The 27,581-nt window shown below is 50.9% G+C and overlaps 1 protein-coding gene across 12 annotated transcripts; it reads right to left on the bottom strand.

The window, feature by feature from the left end:
* Nucleotides 1-224: 224 nt before the first annotated feature.
* LOC110070893 (ral guanine nucleotide dissociation stimulator-like 2) lies at nt 225-25,685 on the bottom strand. 12 transcript variants are annotated; one of them, XM_072984860.2, is made up of 7 exons: nt 25,421-25,685; nt 17,128-17,276; nt 7,972-8,187; nt 7,757-7,860; nt 7,409-7,519; nt 2,927-3,041; nt 225-1,840 (listed from the first exon to the last, which is right to left on the bottom strand). In XM_072984860.2, exons 4-7 carry the CDS (start codon nt 7,856-7,858, stop codon nt 1,641-1,643), a joined length of 528 nt encoding a protein of 175 aa, XP_072840961.2. In that variant the 5' UTR covers nt 7,859-7,860; nt 7,972-8,187; nt 17,128-17,276; nt 25,421-25,685; the 3' UTR covers nt 225-1,640. The 12 variants fall into 12 exon arrangements, 8 of the variants coding, with proteins under 8 accessions (XP_072840961.2, XP_072840960.2, XP_072840962.2 ...); XM_072984859.2 differs by having other exon boundaries at nt 17,128-17,198; XR_013539596.1 differs by lacking the exons at nt 7,409-7,519; nt 25,421-25,685 and adding an exon at nt 22,035-22,572.
* Nucleotides 25,686-27,581: the final 1,896 nt, after the last annotated feature.

The following is a 27,581-nucleotide window of genomic DNA, read 5'->3' as shown; positions in this document are numbered from 1 at the left end:
GCAGGGCCTGTAATCTTTTGTGGAAGGATGGCCAGATGCAGAAATGCGAGGGAGACATACCTGTGGCTGGAGGAGATTAGGCTCTGCTCTTGGGCAGTGATGGGAGGATCTGATCCACACTTTGTATGCACTCAGAGGTACTCTTACCATTGATGACAAACGTGGCACTGTGAGTCAGAGATGGAAAATGGGACCTGCCTGTTCTCACACAACACTAACAACTCTTTATATCACAAAGCTTGTTTTTTATTTTATAGAAAGAAGGGCACCCTCCATTCAGAGGGCCTGAGACCATCAAACACACAAGCATATCACATTCTTCAATAAAAAGGCTTTTTCTCTCTCTGGATGCAAAAACTGGAGGGGAAAAAAAGGAAAGAGAGAGAACGGATGGCTTTGCGGGCCACAGAATGGAAAGTCTCCCACTTGGGCCAGCGGAGCTTCTAGTAAACAGAGCTAAGGATCAGCCGGGGTGGCCTTTGACCCTCCTCTCCTCGCTGGTAATGGTCCATCCTCATTTTCTAGGAGAAATTAACTTCTGCCTTGGCCTCATGCAGTAGTGTCTGTCTTTATTTTTTTTAAAAAGGAAATTAGTGTTAAATTGTATTGAGAAGCAAAGCAGAGCGAGGCTCCGCTGCACAGACTTCGTATGAGGGGAGCAGGCAGCAGCAGCAGCGTTGGAAGGGGGGGCAATTAACGCATCTCAGCACCCAGCTAAGATTCCCTGAGGAAACCCTTCTTGCTTCTTCTAGTGCCTTCTATGGGCGTATGAACATAAAGCAGTCATTCTCCTTTTGCGTGGCTCCATGGATGCCCACCTGTGCTTAGAGGTGGACAGCAGGACCCGCCCATCCACTGATTCACTTATCCACTGGGCTGAAAATACTAAAGGCTATTGATAATCTATTTCCAGGGTGTACATATTTGTCTGAACCGGCCCCTAGAGGGCGCCAGAGACCATGCAGTGTCTGTTCTGTTTCATGCTTCCACGTTTTTCAGCATCTGCAGGAAGGGAGCTTGGAAACGAGTCCCCATGGATACGGGAGGCCCTACTGGATAACGAGAAAGGATGAGCAGAGAATCGGAGTGCCTGCCCCTGAAGGAGCAAAAATAGCAGGCTTTTCCAGCCAAGGCAGGAAGGGTGTGTGTGTCTTGGGAAAGGTCTGTCTTTTGGCCACTGTGTCACAATTAAGGCAAGTCAGGTGGGCATCCAACTCGAACACAGAAAAGGCACCCAGTTCGGGAAGCAGGAAGACAGGCGCCACGCCAACAGGAAGCATCAAAACAGGGCACCTTCTGGGGCAAAAAGTATCTGGTGTGTCGGCAGCCAGGGGTGGGTGGGGATGTCATCCATGCAGCTCTGGCTGGCTGGTGCCAAAAACAGCCATGCAAAACTCTTCCTGGCACCAAGTGCAAAATGCATCGCATTCCTGAAAGCTTTAGGAAACTCCAGTCGGTCTCCAGGGCAAAAGCAACTGCCAGAGCAGGAACCTTCCAGTTTAGCCAGGATGGGTGCCCCAAGTCAACGCGGCTGTTGGCAAATCCCAATGAGGGCAGGCAGCCCACCCGTTTCCTCCCCCCCCCAGGAGCAGGTTAAAAATAGGTCTCTGTTTGCCGTGCCGTCTGGGTGGTGGTCCCCTTCAGAAGAGGGCTTTGGCAATCTTGCGCCCGGTGGCTTTGATCTTTGGGAAAGTGGCACTGATTTCGACCCCCTTAGGCGTGGGGGTCCTGGGCAGGGGCGGCAGTGGGGCTGGCTTCCCCTGCTTGGCCCGGAGCATGAAGTCCTGGCAGGAGCTGTTCATGGCGTAGAACACGTTTGTGGTAGGCGGGAAGGCCAGCTCTGCGGGAGAGAAAGACATTGATGGATGCCCCACGGCCATTTCAATACATACGTCTCTTACCAACCTCCGGAAGGGTGTTTCTTAAAAGTTGACCTCTTCTCCTCCCCAACCTCCCCCCCAGCCGCCATTAGCTCCTGAATTCCAGGAAAAGGAAATTTGCAAGTCGCCACTTGCTGACAAGTCTGACTTAATTCGCACTAGCAACTCGACTAGGGTCTTTTAAAAAAAAAAGACTCCAAAACCAAATTTTTGAGTCGTGTTTCAAGTCCCTATTAGGGATGGCATTCCCTCCGTTGTTGTCGCCGCCATCATCCTTGGAGGCAGCTGACCTGACTTCCGTATCTGTCCGCCCACTCACCCACCAGCTGCTGCCCGACTGAGAGGCCGGTGAATGCGCCAAGGAAGGGACATTGGCCCATGGCCTATGCGCATGGGCCCAGCCGGCTCCCCTTCCAGGCTTTCTGTATTTGCCCATGCACCAGCCTATCTGCTGGGTGGTGCTTGCACAGTCTTGAGGTCCAAATCCTGAATCTCATGCCTGGGGGGACGGGGACGGGGAGGGCAAACGACTCAAGACTTGGACCCCAAGACTGGCCAATATCCCTTACTAAATTCTCTTTATATTGTATCAGAATTCCTTCTGCAGACCACAGGAGAGCTAAGCTTTGCACCACCCAAGCGGCCGGAGATCAATCATCCTTTCTGGGAGACTCGGGTTGGCGAACGTCCTTTATCACCCAAGACAGAGGCCAACCAGGACAAACCCAGCTTCAGGATCTGGTTCCCTCTTGGCTGACCAGGTTGCTCCTGGTTCTTCTCCCAGGCCACAGCCCCTGGCCGGAGGGCCAACCCACTGAGCAGCAATCTTATGGGTGTCGTTTGCAGCCATTCTGTCTCAGGCAGGCCTCCGTGTTGTGCCCGATATTGTCCAGAAACCACAATCGGCTCAGAACCCGGGACTGCCCAGGTTATAACAGGGGCCACCGTCGCCGCTCCTCCTCCCCACAGCCTCCTCCCCGCCCAAGACGATCAACAGCTCCCCCTGCTCTCCCCATCTCCACACAATTTGCACCCAGCACCCCCACCTTGGCCTTCAGACAGAAGCTGCACCAGTTTGTACTGGGGGGCCTGGCTCCGCTCCTGATTGTGTTTCTCCAGCGCTTTTGCAATCACGGCGGGTATCTTGTCTAGGCTTGTGACCTGCCAGGGGAGGAAAATAAAATAAAACCACACATCTCTGTTCTCCGGAAAACATTTCATTGGGAAAAGCTGTTCCCATCCCTGGGCACTCAGCGGCAATCTTCAGCCATCCCTTATTTCTGTCTGGAGGGAACTAATTTCCATCTTCCCAAAAAACAAACAAACAAACAAGCAAAAAACACCCACACACAACAGTAGCAGCTAATATTTTTTTCACTCTCTTGAGCTTCCTAGAACAAGAATTCTTTTATATATATAATGCTTGAAAAAGCGCTGCTGAACTTACTCACCAAGGCGGTTCCTCACCCCTGCTTAATCTGACAAAACCATCCCCTTTATGAGAAAGCTGGCCCTGAACGGATGCCAGACAAGTGAAGGCCTGCCTGCTCTGTCGTCCTCCTCCTCTAACTGAAACGTTTGTTTCCTCTAAGGATGATTTTGCACCTTTGGGTTGGATCCCGGCTGAGTCATGGTGAGAGCAGATCCCATGATTGGTCTCAGTGGGTCTACTCGAAATCAGAGCACGATCTGGATCCAACAGACCGTGAACGCTGTCATCCCATGAATTAAGTCCAGGCTGAAGAGAACATTTTGCTCAGCTGGGGTCTCTCAGCCGCTGCGCCCACGGTCTTTCACCACTGGTTCCACGGGATGAGGGGCAAATTGTAGCAGAAAATTTGGAAGAATACCCTTAAAAATAAAAATTCAAAAACAGCATAAAAAAAGAAGGAAAAGGGAGGGAAAATGATATTGAAAAAGTTGAGAAAAATAGTAATATTTTCTCCAAAGTTAATTCAGTTGTAGAAACCACTATTCCCTAATGTGTTGCCAAAAATTATATAAAAAGAGTGGGGAAAAAACAGTTGCCACCAAATTCCCAGAACTTGAGAATCACGTAATAAGATTTATTTATACAATTCCAGCAGTCACGTTTAGTCTATGCACGGTGTCATCGCAAAAAAAAAAAAAAAAAAAAAAAAAAAAAAGGTGCTATATCACTTACTGTCTTCTATTGCCCTCTAGTGGTTCCTGTAGGGTTTATATAGCCTTCCACTTCTTGCCAAATCCCAAGTAAAGGGTTAACTTCTTCAGTCTTCAGGCTTATCTCAAGTGTCCTTGGGCATTTGATACTTTGACAGTGTGCCAGTAAAAGGAGAGAGAAAGGAGGGGCTAGTGATGTCTTTATTCACCAAAATGGCCTTTCTTCTTTTCATATAGAATTCAAGGTAAATAATGACAAAACTAATATTAAAGCTGAGCCCCTTTCCCCCTTATTTTTGTAGGGATTCTCACCCAATTTCAGCACTACAATAGAGCTCTTCAACGCTTCATTTGTTCTCTCTTAAATATAGTTATACGACTTCTTCTTTCTCCATACCTCCCCCTTTATCTTCGAGCAGAGCCGCTTTGAAAGGGGGTGTGTGGGTCGTCGAGTAGAAGGAAGGACCAAAATTTCAAAGGAGAAAGGATGTTTCACAGAGAATCTCACCATTAAGGGTCGTTTGTATCCTGCTGAGTTTCTTTGTCCGGAGCCACAACTTAGTAGGAGAGTTAGCCCTCCCTTCCATCAACGGGGGGGGGGGGGAGAGTTAAGAAGCTGAACGATTCAAACCCCAGGTTCACCTCTTCTTCAGAAACTCTTCGGGTTCCCTACACCCTTTTTAGGGTGCCCCAAGGCGTGAGGACCCCCTCTTCGTTCGGAGTACCAAACTCAAGGAGTACCGCTGTGGCATAGACCGGAAGTCACCCTGGCACCTACTCTTGAGTAAACATGCCTGAGTCTTCTGGGAGGCAGCCAGCAATTAAAGGGGGGAGGAGAATTCTAGCAGTGCCCCTGACTTTTCTTTAAAAGTGATGCATCAGGAAGGGTTTCGACTGTTATTTACTTTCAGTGTTTATTTTCACAGTCTACTCACAGTGTTACATACAGCACTGATGTTACCTGTCTGTCATGGGTTTGGAGGGAAAGTTCCATCCTATGGAGAGTGGAAGGCGGGACATCAGGAGGAGGGGCTGTACTGTATATATAGGTGAAGCCTGTGTGGTGAAAGGGAGACGCTGGGATGTGACGAAGCAGCAGCTGGGAAGAAGAAGCTGGTGTGGGAGTCTGTGTGTCAGACAGGGTACTACTGTGTGTCAGAGTACCAACCTGATAGGTTCAGGTGTCTGTTGGTTAGCCAGAACTGATAGGTTCAGGGTCTGTGCTTCAAGTTAAGGGTTCTGTGTGAACCAAACTGTGTGTATGTATGAGTGAAACTAAGCCACGTTACTATATCTTATTCACCTGATCGTTTTATTTTTCCCTGTGTGTTGTATTTAAATAAACCTTATTCTTTATTTGTTTAAAAATCCATCCCTGGTCTGTGTGACTTCTTACAGGGAATGGTTGGTGGCAGCTTAGTTAACGTGTGGCAGATCCCAGTAGGTCTGGGTTTGTCACACACAGCTCTTTATATTTTCCCTAGAGCTCCCCTGGCCTGCTTTACATCCTGTGAAGGACACTGGGAGATGGGTTCTTGTTACAGTCAGCTCTGATGTCACCTGTCCTTCAAGGGTTTGGAGGGAAAGTTATCATCCAGTAGTGGTCGGGAGGCGGGACATCAGGGGGAGGAGCTGCGTTGTATATATAGAAAGTGGATGGTTTAGGTGAGGAGGGAGAAGGATTTGGGTTCTGTGTGAACACGTGTGGAAAGCCTGTATAAGCTTGAGCCTTTCTTTACCTGATTACATGATATTTGTGTTTTACCAATCCATGTGTACCAATCAATAAACATTTAGTTCTTTTATTTTTAAATCCATTCCAGTCTGTGTGACTCAATTCAGGGAATGGTTGGTGGCAGACTACCGGAAGTGTAGAAGTGTGGTGACGTAGCGACCTTCCTTTGTGAGGTGGGAGGAGGTTGTTACAGTTCTAAAGGACGATTTTATATATAGGCTGACTCAACGTGTTTGTTTTTATATATATATATATATTTTATATATATATACACACACACACACACACCCCGTATATAAACAACAGCCAATTGGCTCAGACACAAAACTCAGCCTCCAACACCAGGTGATATGAGGGACTGCGGTTTTGTCCTCAGCATAGCTTTTCTGGCGCTTCCTCCCAGACCCGTTTTCTTTCCTCCCTAAGCCCAAGGGAGACATGGACTAAGCCGCCAAGCAGGCAGAGAACACAGGGCAGAGAAAAGGAAGCCCTTCTTTCATGCTATGTGCAGAACTTAGCCTGTGGAACTCCTTGCCACAAGATGCAGCAACAGAAATGCCAACTTGGATTGTTTTCAAAAAAATCATCATGTCACGGTGCTATCTCCTCCAGTAGGAGAAGCAGCCAGCTATTATGTTATGTTATAATAATGTGTCGTCAAGTCAATTCTGACTTAGGTCAAACTTTTTCAAACTTTTCCAGGTAAGAGGGTCCTCAAAAGTGGTTTCCCACACCCTTCTTTTTTTGGGGGGGGGGTGCCCTGGGACTGTGCAGGTGGCCCAAAGCCACCCAGACTGGCTTTATTCTCCCCAGAAAATCACAGTGGGGTTGCCAATTCCCCAAAATCCCTCAACAAAAGCAAAATTAAAAGCATATTTCTGCATAATCCCGTGGAATCACGACATTCCTGGCTAGAGACGCTGGGGTTGGGAAGCGGGGTTGTCTATGCTGGGTGAGAGGAAGCCACGAAGCCCATTTGGGCTGACTCTCGGGCCTCCCCCTTGCCCAGGGCATAGTGGGGAAACATCCGCATACAGGTGCAGACGCACAACGCAACACACAAAGAGCGCGGTGGATGGAGGAGGAGAAGTGGGCTTCAGGGGTTGCACCCACCTGGAACAGTAGCCGCCGACTTTGGCTGTAGTTATCCTCTTCCGAGCAGACAGCGCTGAGCTCCTCATAGCAGCGAAGGGAAGGGAGGTTGAGGTGGGAGGAGGGGGGGAAACAGAGGAGAGAAGCTCCATAGGGCAACAGCACCCACAGAACTGCAGTGAAAGAGGGGGCGTCGTTCCAGATAAGAGAAAGACCCCCCCCCAGAAATTCTGGGAAGCTTGGATGGGGCTGTCTCGGGGGGGGGCGTCTTGTGTCCATGCTTGGCACAAACAGGCACCTCCCTGTTCTCTCCCACTGTGCTTTCTGGCTCTGCTGGGAGAGGGGAGCCTTCCGAGATCCTCCGTGACACCCCTAGAAAGTGGGGCTCCTGATGGCCCTTTTCATACTCCCAAGAGAAGACATTGCAAAGGTGGGAACCAGGAAAGGCTTGGGGGGGGCATGATAGTGTTATTGCAACCTCATATGCTGCCTCTAGGAGGCGTGGGCTGGAAGGGACCTCTTCTGGGCTAGGGGGACTGTCCATCTATCCAGCACTAACCAATCGTTCTTTCCCTGCCTTTGAGTTCAAAGAGAGCCCCGCCTCTCCGCTCTGTATCTCTTTCCTTCTCTGTGGTCTGTTGCTCAAAGCCAGCCAGCCAGGTTTGTTCCACTGTAAGTAAAGAAACATGTTTTGTGCTTCCTGCTGTTGATGTCCCAGATTGAGTTATTGAGACTGTAAGTGCCAATGGATGAGGGAGAAGAAGAAAACAAAAAGAGGAGGCCTACAATGGGGAAAACTTGAAGCTATTCTTCTAATGGAATTTAAACCAAGTTCAAAACTCTGCAACATGATCGGGGGGGGGGGGTTTCTAGGGGGAAGTCTGACTCTTGCCCCTCGGCCCCTCACCTGGAGGTCTTCTCCCAGGTCCTCTTGAGCCGGTGCAAGGGCGTGGACTGTAGGGCAGAGATGATGGCGTAGAGCGAAGAGAAATTTTGGAGGCAAAAGCATTCCTGGAGGGACACGAGGAAGCAGAGCAGATGATGACTCTGGAGCCTCTCCCCCCAGGGCAGAAGAGTCGGGGGGGACGACTCAAGGGAACCCTCCGCCTGAGACCCACTCACCTCGGCCACCCGGATCCACTTCTCCAGGAGCCGAGCCCGCTGGGCGGCCTATAGCCCCGTGTCCCTAAGGCAGGAGGAGACCACGGCCTTGGCCACCAGGCTGAACTGGGCCACCGTGGCCCGGACTGTGGGGCAGGCCCTCTCGTGGCCCTTCCTGTCCTGCTTGGACCACAGAGAGCCCACGCACTCCTGGGGGACGAGGCGCAGGAAGAGCTCCTGGGGGAACAGAAGGGGGAGAAGGTCAGTGAGGAAGACAGAGGCCCAGATCCATTCCTGCCTCGCGCCCCCCACCACCACCGGGGAACCCCGCCCTCCAAAATGACAGACGGGCTTCCACGTCAGCAGGAAACTAGGGCCCGTGGTCCTGGGTGCAAGCATCAGAAGGAATACGCCTTTCTTTCAAAAACAAAGCAAAAACAGGTCTAGGTTTCTAGCCCTCATGGCTGTGGCAAGATGCCACAAAATTTCTTTTACCCTACTGGCCATAGATGTTTATTTTTTAAAAAATGGCAATTTTTCAGACTTTACTTCATCCTCCTGATTCTGAGGGAATCAGGAGCAGTTAGGAGGACTCGTGGGGAAGAGCTGTCAAAACAAAACTATATTTCAGGAATATTTGGTGGGATTCCCTCGGGATAAAAACAAGGCAAGCAAAATAAACTTCCCGGTATCTCTAAGGATGCACCCAATTGTACTGTCAAACCTTCTACTTCCAGCAATTTTACTAACTTTTCAACACAGCACAAGCTTTCCTGGCCCCAAAAGGGATCTGCCAGTTTTCACTGGTTCAGAACCTAGCCAAGATATGGAAGAGATATAAAATATAACCTACAGCTGATCTCTTTGAATTCGTCCAGCTGAGAGAAAGCCAGAGAAAACTCAAGACATAATCAGCTCCCAGTTTCCACGCTGTTTGTTTTTCAAATCAAAGATAGAATTTAGATAACACGAAACACAGGATTTTCCCCTGGTGGAGTCCATGTATTTACGCAGTTATTCGTGTACAGTGGGGTCTTGACTTAAGAATGGCTTGAGTTAAGAACATTTTGACTTAAGAACCACTCTCAAATGAAAATATTGACTTGACTTACATACTTAGATTTGAGTTAAGAACTGAAAAAAACCCATGTGGGAGGCAGGGAAAGTGCAAAATGTGAACTTTCAGTTAACTGTTGGCCAGTGAAAAGGGTGCCTGTCTGCTTCCTCACTCCTCCCAGCGTTTAGAGAGTGGATTGGGAGACAGTCTTCGGACTGCCTGGTACTGTCCTGCCTGGACTGTATTTTCCCTGCCTTCCCGGAACCTTTCTTGACCTAAGGAAAAAGAAACAAAATATCCCCCTCTAGTGGTCGAAGGCGGAATAGCAGCTTCCCATTCGTTTCTATGGACGGAAAAGAGCAGATACGGATCAAATGATTTTCAATGCATTCCTATGGGAAATGCAGATTTGACCTGAGAACTTTTTGACTTGAGAACCACCTTCCAATACGGATTAAGTTCTCAAGTCAAGACCCCACTGTATATTTTCCAGACCTTGAAAGGCTGGTTTCTAAAAAAGCAACCTTTCTTCATTAAAGTATTTTAAAGCAGTTCGTTGTTGTTATTACTGATTGGAAAATTTTAAAAGTCACTTATGTTACCTTATGTCACTTATGTTAAAAAAAACCCTAAATATATCTAAAATTACCCTTAAAACATAATTTTGCATAATAATAATAATAATTGCATGCGGTCAAATCAGTTCTGACTTATGCAAATCCTTTTCCAGTGTTTTCCAGGTAGAGAATACTGTATACAGAAGTGGTTTTATCCTTCCCTTCCTTTAGGGGCACTGTGGGGCAGTGCAGCTGGCCCAAGGCCACCCAGGCTCGCTCTTCTCTACCTGGAGGCAATGTGGGGGAAATCGAACTCCCAACCTCTATACCTAAACCACTGAGCTGCCCAGCATAACTTTAAAAGACAGCTAGAACATATTACCAGTTCCTCAGATAAAGTACAGTGGTGCCCCGCATAGCAAGGGCCCCGTTTAATGACAAATCTGCATAGTGATGCGGATTTTGCGATCGCAAAAACGATCACATTGCGACGCTCTCAATGGCCAAAAATCGCATTGCGATGATTGGTAAGCGTTTCGCTTATTGATCTTTGCATTGTGATGTTTTAAAAACATTGTGATGTTTTAAAAATGGCCGCCGGAAGAAAAAAATGGCTGCCCGCAGCGTTTTCGCGCGGTTTCCCTCGCATACCGGGTGGCAAAAATGGCGGCCATATGGAGGATTTCCGCATAGCGGTGAGTTTATCCCCCACAGGAACGCATTAAACATGTTTTAATGCGTTCCTATGGGGTTTTTAGTCCCGCATAGTGACGAATCTGGATAGCAATGATTTTTTCTGAATGGATTATTGTCGCAATGCGGGGCACCACTGTAACTTCATTCTCAAGCACTGCACTGCGGCACAGCTTAAACTATCAGTTCTCTTGTCTTCCATGTTTTCATGCTGTCTTTTGCTTAGTTTTTCTTTTTTTTAGCTTAAATTGAGTGATGTGTTTAATTTGATTTTTGTCCTGTTACATCGTGGACCCATTTAAAGTGTCGTTGGTGGTCTTTATCACCTTGTAAACTGCTCAGAGTGGCCTCAACAGATGGACAGTGTAGAAATTGAATGAATAAATGAATAGATAGATAGATAGAGATAGAGACAGAGAGAGAGATATAGATATTAGATAGGTAGATAGGTAGATAGGTAGATAGGTAGATAGGTAGGTAGGTAGGTAGATAGATAGATAGATAGATAGATAGATAGATAGATAGATAGATAGATAGATAGATAGATAGATAGATAGATAGATAGATAGATAGATAGATAGATAGATAGATAGATAGATAGATAGATAGATAGAAAGATAGATAGATAGATAGACAGACAGACAGATAGATAGATTGAATGAAATGAAAATAACTCTGTTCCACTCTGATCACAGCCCCTTTCCTTCCAAACTGCCTGCCTCCCACCCAACCCCATTTTGACTTATGGCGTCCTGTGCAGTCAGGTAAGCTGCCACGTCCTCCGCCTGCAGCCCCAGGATGTAGTGGGGGTCGGGGTCTCTCTCCGGGGCATCATCCCCAACACCCTCGCCTTCCGCCAGGTCCTTCAGGGCCCTCCTGGGGGGCTCCTTCTCTTGCCGGGGCCGTGAGGGTCTTCTCACACTCTGACCCAGCCCCCAGGACCCAACGCAGCTGGGAGATCAGCTGTTCCCGCTGGCCGACTTCCAGCCCCATAAAGTCCTCTGGGTAGCCAGCCAGCCAGGAGCAAAGCAAGGCGCTCAGGACCCTGCGGAAGATTTGGGGGGAGGAGGAGGCAGGGGAGAAGGATGCTACCGTTCAAGAAGTGGCAGGGAATTCCACAGGGTCACAAATCTTGCAGGGTGGGAAAGGACATTTTTTGCGCCTCTCCTATAGCAGCTCTAGACAACTGCAAAATATGGGGGGGGGGCTTCCCAATGTAATAAAAACAGATTTGGACCAGAGAGAGCTTTGGGCCTGATCCAGCCTCTTGGATCTGCTGGTTTCCTTAAGCCAGATATACCTCTTCCAGGGCACTCTCTCCAGGTTCGGCAGGATTTGCCCCCCCCTCTGCTGTCTTTCCCGTTTCCCACTTCTTCTCTATGCGAACATAAACCAAACCTTGTCATTCCTCCTCATTCCAGACTTTTCAACATTTTCCTACCCCATTTTTGTTCCTTTCTCGGTATGATTTTCTTCCTCTCCATTCCAGCGTTCTCTCGTTGGGAGGCAAAAGATCCCCCCCACCACAATTGGAGGGCACCGGGTTGGGAAAGCGGCCTAACCGTTCACCAAACAACTTCCGGGAACACACTGAGCCTCTTAGCATGTGAAGAGTGCTGCCCCTTCCTGCCGTTGCCACAATCACAACCTTGAGCCACTACCGGTGGGGGGGTTGTTGTCCACAGAGAAGACACGCACACCCATCGTCCATGATTTGCCTAAGCCCAAAATCTGGAGGGAGCAGCTGCACCACAGTGTGTGTGTGTTTGTGTGTGTGTGTGTGTGTGTGTGTGAGGAGCCCTTGGTGGAAGACATTGTCTCTGGGGACTCCCTTGTGTGAGGCAGCGGGGCACCCACGTGCCTCAGTGCCCCCATCAGCTTCCAAAACACACACACACACCAGTGCAAATCTGAGCCCCGTGTCAATCTCGCATCACCTGCCAGTCACCCCTCGGGGACATTTTAACAAGGCCCTCCTCCACGTCACGAGGGTGTCCCTATTTCACCTTAAGAACCCCCCCGGCTCATCTCCAATGATGGGCAACCCACCGAGAAGAATCAAAACAGAAGGAGCTTCCAGATCTCTTCCCCCCCCACCATCATTTATGATCAAGGTACCCCTGTTATTTGGGGAGGGGGAAGATACTTCCACGGACTACTGATCCCACAATCCCCCAGCTGGTGTGGCCACAGAAAGGGGATTTTTAACCCCCCCCAAAAGGAACTTTTCTAAGCTTCCTCGCTCCTCCTTCGAATGGTGCTGTTCTGGACAACCATCGCACAGACTTTTCCTTGTCCTTGAGAAACACTGGTGCGTGGGGGGGGGGGGAACTGAGGGGCAGTTTTGCCTCTGTTGACCCTGTGCTCTCCCCCCCAACTCTCTAATGCTGGGGGGGGGGAACAGCTTAAGGATGGCCCGAGGCCCCAGCCTGAGAGATGGGGAGAGGTGGCCAAACGTTATCAGGAAAGCCAAAACCAAAAGACCTGACTGAGGCGAGAACTTAAGGCTCGGAACAACTGTTCCCCTGAGCCTGCGAAGAGTGCATTCACCATCAGCCAACTTAAAAGCAGAACGGCAAAAACAAAACCCCACAACCCTTCCCTGTCACAGTCAAAGGCAAAGAGGAAAGGATGATTTGAACCCCCTTCCCACAAGCACTTCTTCAGAAATTGCATACCCTTCACAAAACGAAGGGTGGCAGGAGTAAGACTATGCGCGCGGGGGGGGCCTTAATTGGGCCCTGGGAGGGCCTCGAGGCAGGGGGCTGTTTTTGGGCTGACGTCTGAGCCTGGCCCGGCCACTTCCTGTAGCCTTGGGAGGGAGGAAGAATATTAAAGAGGGCCAATGTAGAACCAAAGAGAGAGAAAGAAAACCACCTTCTAACCTCACCCAACTCAGCCCTCCCCCCTCCCCCCCCCGGCCCCCACTCTCCCATGGACGGGGGGGGAAGGGCTACTTGCCAGAAGGGCCACAAAAACTCGCCCAACCGCCTCCCTGAGGGGAGACGTTCTGGCCGCCTTACGCCCCCTCTGTGGGGAAGAGGAGCGCATGCGCGGGAGGGAGAGCGAGCCAGGGAGGGGATCTCGCGCGTGCGCAGAGACGAGCCGTGGGTGGGGCTTGGAGGGCAGCCTGTCAGTCACTCTGAGGGGGAAGAAAGGGGTGGGTGGGGAAAACGGGGGCTCTTGCCCAGCCAGCCTTCCAGAGGGAGGGGCTTCTTCCCGGAGACAGGTGACGCGTTAAGGAGCAGGAGGAGCGAGCTCTCATTGGGTCTCCATTTTCTTCTGCGCGTCGCTGGGTTGCCAGGCAACCCCCTCATAGATTCCCTCATAAACCGGCAGGGGGACGCCCAAGGAGACCCAGCCCTGGAGGGCTTCCGCCCAGCAACGGGTGACGTACGCAGGAGCAGCGAGTTCTCGAGGCTGAGGAGCCCCACCTACCGGGCCTGCTTTCTTAATACTGCGGAAGTATGATCCGACCCTTAAAACTTTCCTGCCCCCAGGTGTATGCAATGCTAATTGGGTTTTCTATTTACCAGGTTAGGCTCAAAATGTCTAAACCATTGGCATATAAATAAATATAAACATGTGCAGAGTGTTCTCATTGTTTTAGCTCCCAATCCTGCTGGGTTCAACCCTGCCTCAACTGCTGTGTGTGGGACGCAGCTTTGCGTGGGGCTCTCCTGAATGTCTCCTTTCTTTTGGGATCCAGGAGAGTGAACTGAAGAAACTGCTCCTGCGTGTGGGGTTCTTTTGGAGGGGGAAAGGTGGAAGGGAGCCTTTTTCCCCTTGCCTTTTTCCTAGAGGAAGTTACGTAAGAATCTAAGGAGAGTCCTGTGGTGGATCAGGCCCAGGACCCCTTCCTGTCTCTCCCAGTGTCCCCACCCCACCAGATGCCTCTGGGAGCCCACAGGATTTCCAAAACCCTAATTAAGTTTTTCCTGGGAAATCTGAAGCATTCAGGAAGTGGTTAGGCCTCCTGAGCCCTTTTCTAGCAGTACTCTTGTCTCCCATTGTAGGGTTTTAGAATTGAGGTGAGTCTTTGGATGACAGGCTCGTTATTGCCTTCCCACCAGTGAATTCCCAGGACAAATGAGTCCTCGTCTGACACTCTATCCATTGTGAACCTTCACTTGGCTCTCTTGGGTCCCACAGACAAGTAGGGGGCTCTCTTATGGAGCCAATTCCTCATCTCTTCAGAGGACGCCTGTGGAATGCCATCATCACTTTGAGAGCCCAAGAACAACAACGTCACTCATCCTCTTCTATCTTGCTTGGTCCCTATCCCACAACCAGGTTTTCAATCTATATAAACCCATGGGACCCACTAAGGTTCTCGGATCATCTGAAAAAGTGGACTTTAATCCATTGACTGTGCCATGGGAGGGGGAGCATGCCAAGTGATGCCAAAATTCACTTTTGGATGTTAAACATGTATGTGGTGACAAATCCACCCCAAGTCATCCCTGGGTAGAAGCAATAGCTCCTCTATTTACACACCTCCAGTATAGGAGAGAAAATCCCAGTCTGTTCCACTGTGGGAGGGCCCCAGTGCTGATTAGATGGGTTGCCTCTCCCAGATCACTGCTGAGGGAATGGGAAAAAATGTCCCCCTCCAGGTGGGCGAGAAGCCAAGATGGCCATGCCTGCAGTTGATTTGTCAGGACATGGAATGTGGGATGTGGAAGCATTATATCCATACCTCCTGAGTACAGTGTAAGATCACCCGTGGACTGGAAGCCGAGTGAGGCACACAAGTGGCAACCCTAAAGGCCTGCATGTTGGTGTAATGCCATTTTGATCCTGTATATCCTTGGTGGGGGGGGGCGGGGTGAGCCTTGGGATGTGGTTGGGATTCAAGGACCACTTGGAAGAATGGCATGAATGCAAAGAATGAATATTCACACACACACAAAACGCCTCCGAGCTCTTCTCCCACCTGACTGCAGGGGGAAAAGCAAGTGGAAAAACACACAACCAGGAGCCATTTTTTTCTGTGCCAGAATCCAGCTCTCTTTCCAAGACTCCTCTGGCTTTTCACCTGAAACACGGTGGGTGTCTAAACAAGGTGGCATGGAAGGCCTGCCCAGGTGTCCACCACACGCGGACACCAAGAAGTCACAAAGCCCACTTTTAAAAAATCTAAAAGCTGGAAAGTGAGCTCCGTAGGATACCCTAAGGAGGGCTGGAAGAAATTGCCACAGAGACCAAAGAGCCCCAGTGGGGGGAAAAATTGAATTCGAAGAGATAGAAGTTGAACTTTTGTTCAGTTCTATGAGATAAATTTTCTCAAGCAAGAGCCTCGTGGCGCAGTGGTTAAAACGCTGTACTGCAGCTAAAACTGTGCTCACGACCTGGGGTTCAAATCCCAGGTAGCCGGCTCAAGGTTGACTCAGCCTTCCATCCTTCCGAGGTCGGTAAAATGAGTACCCAGCTTGCTGGGGGGGCAATGTGTAGCCTTTATAATTAAAATTGTAAACCGCCCGGAGAGTGCTTGTAGAGCTATGGGGCGGTATATAAGTCCAATAAATAAATAAATAAATAAATAAATAAATAAGTATGGAAGAATTCTCCCTTCCTTCCTTCCCAAAAACCCATTCCTTTTGAGGAGAGCTTCTGTCCTCTGAGCTTCAAAGAAAGTGTGAGAAAAGGTTTGAGGAGTCATGAGCTTAATTAAGGCCTCGATCATCCTAGGGAAAGAAATGGTGGTGGTGTTCTCCTTTGTTTTTATCATCCCCTGTTAAACTTTCAGGTGGGCAACGGTGGGGGGGCGAGGACGGAGGGAGACCAGGACGTCTCATAAGCTGTGTGTTTTTGTTAAATTTTCATCTAGTGTGATATTCTGGCCATCTAACACGTAGCTTATAAAAGGTGTATAAAGTAGATTTGCCTGAGCCCTTCCGTAAAGTGATTTGTAAGGCTAACTCTGGAGATTTGATTACGGATTGCCTAGCAATTATTCTGGTTTCATTAAATAGCCCAAAATGCCTCAGGTTTCTTCCAAAGGCCTCAGAAAGCCTGAAACTAACCTCTTTTTCCACTAGAGAGGTGCGTTGCCTCTTCCAGGTGTACAGTAAACTGTGTGAGGCTGGGAGTACCTCCAAAGGCACTCCACAGTGTCTCTAACAGCAGAAAGACTGAGAAAGAATGGACAAATCTTGTGGGAGAGTTCCAGGAGCTGCATTTAGAGTCACAAACACCGGAGTGCATCCTTTTGGTGGGAAAGGAAACAGATATGAAGGAAATGAAAGGAGGAGGGAAGTTAGTTCAAAGGTGGAGGAGGAAGAAGTTTGTGGGGTGCAGGAGGAAAGAATCGAAAAGGAAGAGGGTTTAGTGGAAATAATAGAAGACGGCCTTGGATGGAGGAATGGGTGGAATTCAAAGTACCAAGAATTTGTTCAGAGAAGGAGTGAAAAGACAAACATATAGAAAGCCACCTAAGAGAGTCTCAAAGGAGAGAACGACAGAGATGTACAGAGAAACTTGGGAGACCCCGTGGGGCCAGTCCCTTCCGACCGAGATTGAGGCAGAATCCGGGCAAAAAGATTTGGGAGCCACAGGTGGGCTGGGTTCTCCACCCCCAGCAGTGATGTTTTGTTTTTGCTCGTTCCATCATTAAAACGTCCAGACTGGACGGAATCCTCAGCCCTTTTTGCCAACAGGAAACAGTCAATTGTGCTGTATATGAAACAAGACAAAGCGCCATTCCACAGGCTGGTCAGGAATCTAGTTCACAGGCCTTACCTCTAGGCCAGTTCAGTCCACCTGTCCAGAGACCTTTTCCCCAGGGTACCCTTTTGACCTAAAAGGTGCACCTGATCAACACATGCATGAATGGATTTGCCAAGGGCTTGCAACGTATCAGGTGCTTACCTGCAACCTCATTTCAGGGATTTTCCCACAGGAAACACTTGCAGTCCAGGTAGGTAAGGTAGGAGATGAACCTTAGGAACAGGGTGAAAAGGGCTGTCTGGAATCATAGAGTCACCATCCGTTTCTTTTTCTTTTAATCATGAGCTACCCTAATCAACAAGGACAAAAAGAAAACCTAGCTACCCAAATGGGAATCCAGCACCATTTTGTTAAAAATGCTGTAGGTGGAAGCTTATCTATGTAAGCCGCCTCAAGCAGACCTGGTCTAGAGGGGCGGGGTATAAATTCAATTTAAGTTAAAAAAAGTGAACTTGATCTGAGGAAGCTCTTGAAAATCAATACTGGGGAACCCTTACGGACGTCCCTAATGAAAGGTGATCATTTTGTTAATTTCCATAATGTTATTACCTTGTGAATCTTCTAATGAGCAAAGGCTTTCAATATTTGATTAGCATACAGTGGCAGGATGTGACTAATCTGGAAAAACAGACGCAGATTCCAATTTGTCTCCTAATTCGATATGGCTGAAATGGAGGACTAAACAACGCTGGGCGTCACTCGCCAGGAAGTGCCCGTGTCCTTCGCTCTCATGACCTGATCTTGGCATGAGTGGCACAATTTTGAATGGAGCAGAATATTTTCCTAGAAAGCGACTGAATCTGTTAATTTGCAAATGCTTGTCACCCCTTTCTGCTCCTCTGTCCTCTCATTCCCAAAGAATTGAAAAAAAGAATAGAGCTGCTAATAGTCACCTGTTATTTCTCACCTCCTGTTCCTTTCTTTGCCCCCAACCCCACCACCTTGTCTTCTGCCCCACCGACGACCCCTTGCCAGAATTCCTGGTCTCTTTGCAGAGATTGGGGGGGAAAGGGACCCCCTTTGATGGGAGGAATGGCCTCCTCCAAGGACGTTGGCTAAAGTTTAAGTCTGAATCTTTCGTACAGACTTTTGAGTCCCTATTAAAAAAAACCCTCCTTCATGGATTGCTGCCTTGTCGTGGCGAAGGGGCTTGAGCAACTCAGAGAAGCTATGGGCTATGCCATGCAGGGCCACCCAAGACGGACAGGTCATAGTGGAGAGTTCCAACTAAACGCAATCCACCTGGAGTAGGAAGCGGCAATTCCACTCCAGTATCTTTGCCAAGAAAACCCCATGATCAGAAACAAAAGGCTAAAAGATATGACGCTGGAAGATGGGATTCTCAGATCGGAAGGTGTCCAACATACTACTGAGGAAGAGCGGAGGACAAGTACAAGTAGCTCCAGAGCTAATAAAGTGGTTGGGCCAAAGCCGAAAGGACGCTCAGCTGTGGACGTGCCTGGAAGTCAAAGGAAAGTTCGATGCTGGAAAGAAAAATACTGCATAGGAACCTGGAATGTAAGATCTATGAACCTTGGGAAGCTGGAGGTGGTCAAACAGAAGATGGCAAGAATAAACATTGACATCCTGGGCATCAGTGAACTAAAATGGATGGGAATGGGTGATTTCAACTCAGATGATTATCATGTCTACTATTGTGGGCAAGAATCCCATAGAAGGAATGGAGTAGCCCTCATAGTCAACAAAAGAGTGGGAAAAGCCGTAATGGGATATAATCTCAAATATGATAGAATGATGTCAATACAAATCCAAGGCAGACCTCTCAACATCACAATAATCCAAGTTTATGCACCAACCTCCATTGCTGAGGAGACTGAAATTGAACAATTTTATGAAGATTTACAACACCTTCTAGAACTGACACCAAAGAAAGATGTTCTTCTCATTCTAGGGGACTGGAATGCTAAGGTAGGGAGCCAAGAGATAAAAGGAACAACAGGGAAGTTTGGCCTGGGAGTTCAAAACGAAGCAGGGCAAAGGCTAATAGAGTTTTGTCAAGAGAACAAGCTGGTCATCACAAACACTCTTTTCCAACAACACAAGAGGCGACTCTATACATGGAAATCACCAGATGGGCAATATCGAAATGAGATTGATTATATTCTCTGCACCCAAAGATGGAGAAGCTCTATACAGTCAGCAAAAACAAGACCTGGAGCTGATTGTGGCTCTGATCATCAGCCTCTCATAGCTGAATTCAAGCTTAAACTGAAGAAAGTAGGAAAAACCACTGGGCCACTCAGGTATAATCTAAACCAAATCCCTTATGGATACACAGTGGAAGTGAAGAACAGATTTAAGGAACTAGATTTGGTGGACAGAATGCCTGAAGAACTTTGGATAGAGGCTCGTAACATTGTACAGGAGGCAGCAACAAAAACCATCCCAAAGAAAAGGAAATGCAAGAAAGCAAAGTGGCTGTCCAACGAGGCCTTACAAATAGCAGAGAGGAGAAGGGAAACAAAATGCAGGGGAGATAGGGAAAGTTACAGAAAATTGAATGCAGACTTCCAAAGAATAGCAAGGAGAGACAAGAGGGCCTTCTTAAATGAACAATGCAAAGAAATAGAGGAAAATAACAGAAAAGGAAAAAACCAGAGATCTGTTCAGGAAAATTGGAGATATTAGAGGAATATTTTGTGCAAAGATGGACATGATAAAAGACAAAAATGGAAGGGACCTCACAGAAGCAGAAGACATCAAGAAGAGGTGGCAAGAATACACAGAGGAATTATATCAGAAAGATTTGGATATCCCGGTCAACCCAGACAATGTAGTTGCTGACCTAGAGCCAGACATCCTGGAGAGTGAAGTCAAGTGGGCTAACAACAAGGCCAGTGGAGGTGATGGCATTCCAGTTGAACTATTTAAAATCTTAAAAGATGATGCTGTTAAGGTGCTACATTCAATATGCCAACTAGTTTGGAAAACTCAACAGTGGCCAGAGGACTGGAAAAGATCAGTCTACATCCCAATACCAAAGAAGGGAAGTGCCAAAGAATGCTCCAACTACCGTACAATTGCACTCATCTCACATGCTAGCAAGGTTATTCTCAAAATACTACAAGGTAGGCTTCAGCAGTATGTGGACCGAGAACTCCCAGAAGTACAAGCGGGATTCCGAAGCGGCAGAGGAAAGAGGGACCAAATTACCAACATGCGCTGGATTATGGAGAAAGCCAGAGAGTTCCAGAAAAACATCTACTTCTACTTCATTGATTATGCAGAAGCCTTTGACTGTGTGGACCACAGCAAACTATGTCAAGTCCTCAAAGAAATGGGCGTGCCTGACCACCTTATCCATCTCCTGAGAAACCTATATGTGGGACAGGAAGCAACAGTTAGAACTGGATATGGAACAACTGATTGGTTCAAAATTGGAAAAAGAGTACAACAGGGCTGTATATTGTCACCCTGCCTATTTAACTTATATGCAGAATACATCATGCGGAAGGCTGGACTGGAGGAATCCGAAGCCGGAATTAAGATTGCGGGAAGAATAATCAACAACCTCCGATATGCAGATGATACCACTCTGATGGCAGAAAGTGAGGAGGAACTAAAGAACATTGTATGAGGGTGAAAGAGGAGAGTGCAAAAAACGGCCTGAAATTCAACATCAAAAAAACTAAGATCATGGCCACTGGTCCCATCACCTCCTGGCAAATAGAAGGGGAAGATATGGAGGCAGTGACAGATTTTACTTTCTTGGGCTCCATGATCACTGCAGATGGAGACAGTAGCCACGAGATTAAAAGACACCTGCTTCTTGGGAGGAAAGCAATGACAAACCTTGACAGCATCTTAAAAAGCAGAAACATCACCTTGCCAACAAAAGTCCGAATAGTCAAAGCTATGGTTTTTCCTGTAGTGATGTATGGAAGTGAGAGCTGGACCATAAAGAAAGCTGACCGCCAAAGAATTGATGCTTTTGAATTGTGGTGCTGGAGGAGACTCTTGAGAGTTCCCTGGACTGCAAAGAGAACAAACCTATCAATTCTAAAGGAAATCAACCCTGAGTGCTCACTGGAAGGACAGATCCTGAAGCTGAGGCTCCAGTACTTTGGCCATCTCATGAGAAGAAAAGAGTCCTTGGAAAAGACCTTGATGTTGGGAAAGTGTGAAGGCTGTAGAAGAAGGGGATGACCGAGGATGAGATGGTTGGACAGTGTCATCGAAGCAACCAACATGAATTTGACCCAACTCCGGGAGGCCATGGAAGACAGAAGGGCCTGGTGTGCTCTGGTCCATGGGGTCATGAAGAGTCGGACACGACAAAAGGACTAAACGACAAGCACAATAGAAGTGAGTTTCCAAATCCCGCACGGTGCTAGTCCCCCTTTGTTCAGCACTGTTGAGGCCTCGCCTTGAGTATTGTGTCCAGTTCTGGACACCAAACTTCAGGAATGATGCTAACTAATTGGAAAAAGTTCAGAGCAGGGTGACAAGGACAATCGGGGGCTGGACACCAAGCCTCAGGAGGAAAGACTGAAATAGCTAGGCAGGTTTAGCTTAGCTATTTAGCATTTTTAAAATGTTTGAAAGGCTGTTATCCAGGGGAGGGGCAGGACCTGTTCTTGGTCATTCCAGAGAGCAAGGCCGTTTTTCCTTCTGGGTCTCCTCGAGGGGAAAGGGGATTCAAAGGGGGGGGGGAGAAGATCTCTGCGGTCCAGATCCGAGACACCCCCCCACGGGTAGGGAGACCCCCCTGCCCCTGCAAGGCCCTAGCAGGAGGGCTTCATCTTGCCCCGCCCCGCATGCCTCCCTCTAAGGATGTGGGGCGCCCCCTCCCTCCCTCCCCCAGGAACGGTTGTTCTCCCCCCACCCACTGCCAAAATGGTTCTGGACTTTGGGTCCCGAAGGCACCATTCAGGGCCATCAGCTCTGCAAAAGACCTGCCCCCCTCGCTCCTCCTTCCAAGGGGTTCGCCCTCCTGCCTCCCTTTCCGGGCTCTCCGTGGGGTAGAACAAAAAAGGGGGCTTTGCAAAGAGGCCTCTCCCAGGGACGCGGGGGATTTTTCTACTTACCAGAAGGGCCCCTAAAACTCGCCCAACCGCCTTCCTGAGGGGAGATCTTCTGGCCGCCTTCTCAACTGCGCACGCGCCACAGCCCCTCCCCCCCCCACTGGATGTGGGGAAGAGGAGCGCATGCGTAGGAGGGAGACCGAGCGCAACAGCCAGTGAGGGGATCTTGCGCATGTGCAGATACGGGCCGTGGGCGAGCTTGGAGGGCAGCCTGACGCCCTGGAGGGCTTCCGCCCAGCAACGGGTGACGCATGAGAGGAGCGAGTTCTCATTGGGTCTCCATTGTTATTCGGGGAGAGGCTGCTCTGCAGGGGGAGGGGAGGGGCTTCCTCGCGAGTTTCCCGCCAGAGGACGGGCGAGGAGGTGAGCCCTCCGTCGGGGGTGGAGGAGCGCTTTTTTTGGGGGGGGGCTAAGGCGTGGCAGAGATGGAGAAGACCCGTCTCTTCTCTTCTGCCCCCCCTCCTACCCCGGAGACCCCCACAATCCGCTCGGTCTGCGAAGCATGAAAGGCCTCGACCCGTTTGAGGGAAGGGGGCGAGGGGGGGGGTCTCTTTGTTTTGGTCCCTGCCTTCCTCCTCCACTTCTTCCTCCTCAAACGGGGGGGGGGGCTAAATTGGGAGGGGGTCCGAATGGGAAGTCTGGGAGGGGCCTCGATCCCACCCTCCCCGAGACACCCGGGCCTTTTTCTCTGTGCGTGTGTCTGGTGGGTCCTTCTCAACCCCCTTCTTTCCTCAGATCTTGTAGGCAGCCTCTGGGGGGGGGTGGCAGAGGGGGGAAAGTGGAGAGCGTCCCCCCCCGTGCTCTTTCTTCCCCCCCAATTTCTCCTTCCTCCAGCGGGGGTATGGGATGCAGTGGGGAGGAGAGAGGGAGGGAGAGGGGGGCTGCAAAGGGAGGACACGAGGGGGGTCCCAGAAATGGGGACTTTGGGGGAGAAGGGGGGTCAGTTGGGGGTGATGGGGCTCCCCTAATTCCCCCCCCCTTCCTGGCCTGCCATCCTGAGCCTCTTCAGGATCCCCCCTCCCAAGTCTATGGTGTTTGAAGAGGACTCTTCAGAAGCTGTGGATGGAGGAGAGGGGAGGGCCGACCAGATCCCAGGCTGAAGGAAAGGGGGTGTGGGTGGATGGACGGATAAAAATATGAATTTTAATTTTTTTTTTAAATCCAGGGGAAAAAATTGGACATGCAGCTTCTCCGCATGTGGCTCAGCTGAGAGGTGGGACCCCGTGTGAAAGCCTCACCCAAGAGGAAATTTGTGATCACTTGGTCTTGAAAAGACCCTTCAGAGCCATTCACTCCACAAAAGACCTGCCAGGAGAAAGAGACGCCCCAGAAGGAGAGGCTGGGCTGCCTTTTCCGGTCCTTCTTTCCTCCTGCCCTCCACGTGGAAGGACCGGAGCCTCTTCCGGCCTCTTTCCAAAGCCCCCTTTTCTGCTCCACCCCATGGAGAGCCCCGAACTGGACGCAGGAGGGCGAATCCCCTGGAAGGAGGAACGAGGGGGCAGGTCTTTTGCAGAGCTGATGGCCCTGAATTGTGCCTTTGGGACCCAAAGACCAGAACCGTTTTGGCAGTGGGGGGAGGGAAAGAGAACAACTTCCAAGAAAAGACCGTTCCTGGGGAGATGGATCCCCCTTCCAGCCTCTGCTCCAGAAAGATCCCGTGGAGGAAAGTCCACCCCCTTCTCTCTCTCTCCTGATTCTCTCCTGCCTGCCTTTCGGGAAAAGGGGGTCTGTGTTCACACATGCAAGGCAACAAGGAAGCCGCCCCCCCTTGCAGTTGATCCTCAGCTCAGGATCTGGTCTTGAGAGGGATCCAGTCAGCCCTCCTCTCTGCCGGATCATCCAGGAAAACGCAAACACACACTCACACAACACACAGAGAGAAACAGGCACACATAGAGTGTGTGTGCCAAAGAGCCAGAGTTCCGGCAGACGTTCCCCCCCCCCCCGCAGGGAAGGGGCAGGGAGGACCCCCCTCCCTCCCTAGCCCCCCTTTTCCTGCCCACCTGCCCCCCAAGTCACTGGGGATGGGGCCTCCTCCCCCTTCCTCCTGCCCCCCCAGCGCCGCCCCCCCCTTTTCTTGTCCAGCCCTTTAAGAAAGCCCTTCGGCCCTTGGAGGGAGGGAGGGAGGGAGGGGGGCGTCCCACGTCATGAGAGGGAGGCACGTGCACGGGGGGGGGGGCGAAGAGATGGGAGGCAAGTTACTTTCTCCCGCGTTCCTTTGATCCCCCTACACCAGGGCGGCTGCTGGCAGGATTCAGGGGGGAGGGGGGAGGGTCTCCTCGCAGGGAAGGAAACTCCCCCCACCCCCCTCCGTGGATGATGAAGCCCTCCTCCCAGGGCCTTGCAGGGGCGGGGCGGGGGGTCCGGATCTGGACCCCGGAGATCCTCTCCCTCTCCCCCTCTCTCCCCCTTTGAATCCCCTTTCCCCTCGAGGAGACCCAGCAGGAAAAACGGCCTTGCAACCGCAGGAGGGAACCTCGGCCATGCCCGGAGAAGCCGCCCCCCCTCTCCTGAGAGTGGCCATCTCAACCCCCCCCCCCCCCGTGCAAATCCTACCCACCCACCCCGACCGGCCCCTCTGTCACTCCACCTCTGTCCGGGTCCCGTTCCAGGCATTGGGGGGGAAGGAGAGGAGCCCCATCGCCCCCAACTGACCCCCCTCTTCAACCCAAAAGCCCCACTTCTGGGACCCCCTTCGTGTCCTCCCTTTGCAGTGCCCCCTCCCTCCCTCTCTCCTCCCCACTGCATCCCATACCCCGCTTTCCGATCTGGGGGGGTGAACTTTGGGGAGGGGGTTCCTGGAGGAAGGAGAAATTGGGGGGGAGAGAGAAAGAGCACCGGGTGGGACGCTCCCCCCTTTCCCCCCCTCTGCCACCCCCCTCCCCCAAAGGCTGCCTGCAAGATCTGGGGAAAGAAGGGGGTCGAGGAGAAAAGGCCACCGACCCGCACAGAGAAAAGGGCCTGGGTGTCTTGCTGGGGGGGGGAGGGCGAGATCGAGGCCCCTCCCAGGGACTTCCCATTTGCCCCCCTCCCAATGTAGCCCCCCCCATGCAAGGAGGAAGAGGAGGGGAAGGGCAGGGACCAAAACAAAGAGACCCCCTACCCCCCCCAACCGGGCGAGGCCCGCAGACCGAGAGGATTGTGAGGGTCTCTGGGGTTGGCGGGGGGGGGGGGGAGAAGAAAAGGGTTTTTCTCCATTTCTGCAACTCCTCAGCCTCCCCCAAAAAAGCGGTCCTGCACCCACCCACCCCCAACCAGCAGGTTATCTGGCGGGAAACTCGCGAGGAATCCCCTCCTCTCCCCCTTGCAAAGCGGCCTCTTCTTCCCCGGGGGGGGGGATCCTAGAGGGTGGGGGGGCAGGAGGGGGGGCAGAGAGCCGGGCTTCTCACCTCCGGTTCCCCTTCGACGCTGCTCCTGCTTCTTCTTCACTTTTTTTCCCCTGAATGGAAAGGGGGGGCAATGGGGGGAGGGGAGATGGAGGACAGAGCGGGTGGGGGGGAGGGGAGGCAGAGAGGAAGGGGCGGAGCCTGAAACGGGGGGGGGCAGAAAAGATATTTTTCTCTCTCTCTCTCTCTTTCCTGAGGGAGGAATTTTCAAAAAAATGAGCCGCTCCTAAAACTCGCCCAACCGCCTTCCTGAGGCGAGACGTTCTGGCCGCCTTCTCAACTGCGCACGCGCCACAGACCCCGCCCCCCCTGGCTAACTCACCCCCCCTCTATGGGGCAGAGGAGCGCATGCGCGGGAGACCGAGCGGAATAGCCAGTGAGGGGATCTCGCGCGTGCGCAGAGATGAGCCGTGGGTGGGCTTGGAGGACAGCCCGTCAGTCACTCGAGAGGGAAGAAAGGGGGGGAACGGGGGTTCTTGCTTAGCGAGCCTTCAGAGGGAGGGGCTTCTGCCCGGAGACAGGTGACGCGGAAGGAGCAGGAGGAGGAGCGAGCTCTCATTGGGTTTCCCTTGTCTTGTGGGCGGAGCCAGAATCTCTCCCTTTGAGTCACCGGGTTGCCAGGCAACCCCCTCATAGACGCCATAGACGCACTGGAGGGCTTCCGCCCAGCAACGGGTGACGCGCAGGAGGAGCAAGTTCTCATTGGGTCCCCATTGTTCTTCCCTGGGCGGAGCCAGAGCATCCAGACGGACTCGGAGTCTCCCCCCCTTTCAGCCTTGTCCTCTTGAGATCCCAGAAGTCCGGACGGGGGGGGGGGGTCTGGGTCGGTCTGGATGGAGAGGGGAGAGTGGGGGGGAAGAGATGGCAAGCAGAGCTTCCCCCCCTTATGCCCTGCGTGGATACCAAGGCAAGGAGGGGGGGTGGGCTACCGGGGGGGGGCTGAGGACGAAGGGGGTCCCTTGAAAGGCTGAAGGGGGGGAGACACCCCCAGCATACCCTCCCCTTCTGGGGAAATTGGACTGAAATCACCAGGAAACCAAGGTCAGTTTCTCCTAGAGGGACTTCACAGGACACTGTATTTGCGCCCCCCTCCATGGAAATGAAAATCCCCCCCATGAAAGAAACTTCCCTCTTTCTCAACCAGGACTACCCTTTCGGGGTAACTTTGTGATTGCAAATCCCATCAATAAATCATTTTATGAACTTTCATAACCAAGCTTATCACAACCAGTACATGAGTGACTGTTGCCAGGCTCTGCTCATCCAAGTAAGGGTGAAGTTGATGTATTCTCCACAGCTGTAAGAATGTACCCCTGGACATTGAGTCCACCTTGGCTTCCAAGTTCAGACCGGGGTCAAGGAGCACCCCCAAGCTGCGGACCCTGTCCTTTAGGGGGAGTGTAATCCTGTCTAAAGCAGGGAAATGGCCCTTTAACCTATCTGGCACGGCACCTACCAGCAGCACTTCAGACTTGTCTGGATTGAGCCTCAGTTTATTGACCCTCATCCAGACCATTATTGAGTCCAGGCACAAGTTCAGAACGGTGACTGCCACACCTGGATTGGTAGAGAATGAGAGGTAGAGCTGGGTGTCGTCAGCATATTGCTGACTCCTCAGCCCAAACCTCCTAACAACCTCCCCCAGCAGTTTCATGTAGATATTGAACAGCATGGGGGACAGTATAGAGCCCTGAGGAACCCCATGATGCAGCCGCCATGGATCAGAGCTACTGTCTCCCAGCACCACCTTCTGGAGTCGATCAGCCAGGTAGGAGCGGAACCACTGTAAAACAGTCCCTCCCATTCCCATCCCAGCCAATCTGTCCAGAAGGACATCATGGTCGATGGTGTCAAAAGCCACTGAGAGGTCCAGGAGAATCAACAGGGATGCATTGCCCCTGTCCTTCTCCCGGCAAAGGTCGTCAAACAGGGCGACCAAGGCAGTTTCTGTCTCATAACCCGGCCTGAAACCCGATTGAAATGGATCTAGATAATCCGTTTCATCCAGGAGAGTCTGGAGTTGCTCAGCCACCACACGTTCCAACACCTTGCCCAGAAAAGGGAGGTTTGCTCTTGGTTGATAGTTGATCACTAGACCTGGGTCCAGATTAGGTTTTTTTAGGAGTGGGCGACTCACCGCCTCCTTTAATGGGGCAGGGACCAA

This window comes from Pogona vitticeps, chromosome Z (genome assembly GCF_051106095.1).
Source record: "Pogona vitticeps strain Pit_001003342236 chromosome Z, PviZW2.1, whole genome shotgun sequence".
NCBI lineage: Eukaryota > Metazoa > Chordata > Lepidosauria > Squamata > Agamidae > Pogona > Pogona vitticeps.
This window is presented reverse-complemented; position numbering and strand designations above follow the sequence as displayed.

Coding starts and splice junctions, on each gene's coding strand:
- LOC110070893 (XM_072984858.2), bottom strand. CDS start 7,128: ATGGACACAAGACGCCCCCCCCCGAGACAGCCCCATCCAAGCTTCCCA. Junction 3,042..6,870: donor GTCGGCGGCTACTGTTCCAG/GTGGGTGCAACC, acceptor CTCCCCTGGCAG/GTCACAAGCCTAGACAAGAT. Junction 1,841..2,926: donor GCTTCTGTCTGAAGGCCAAG/GTGGGGGTGCTG, acceptor TCTCTCCCGCAG/AGCTGGCCTTCCCGCCTACC.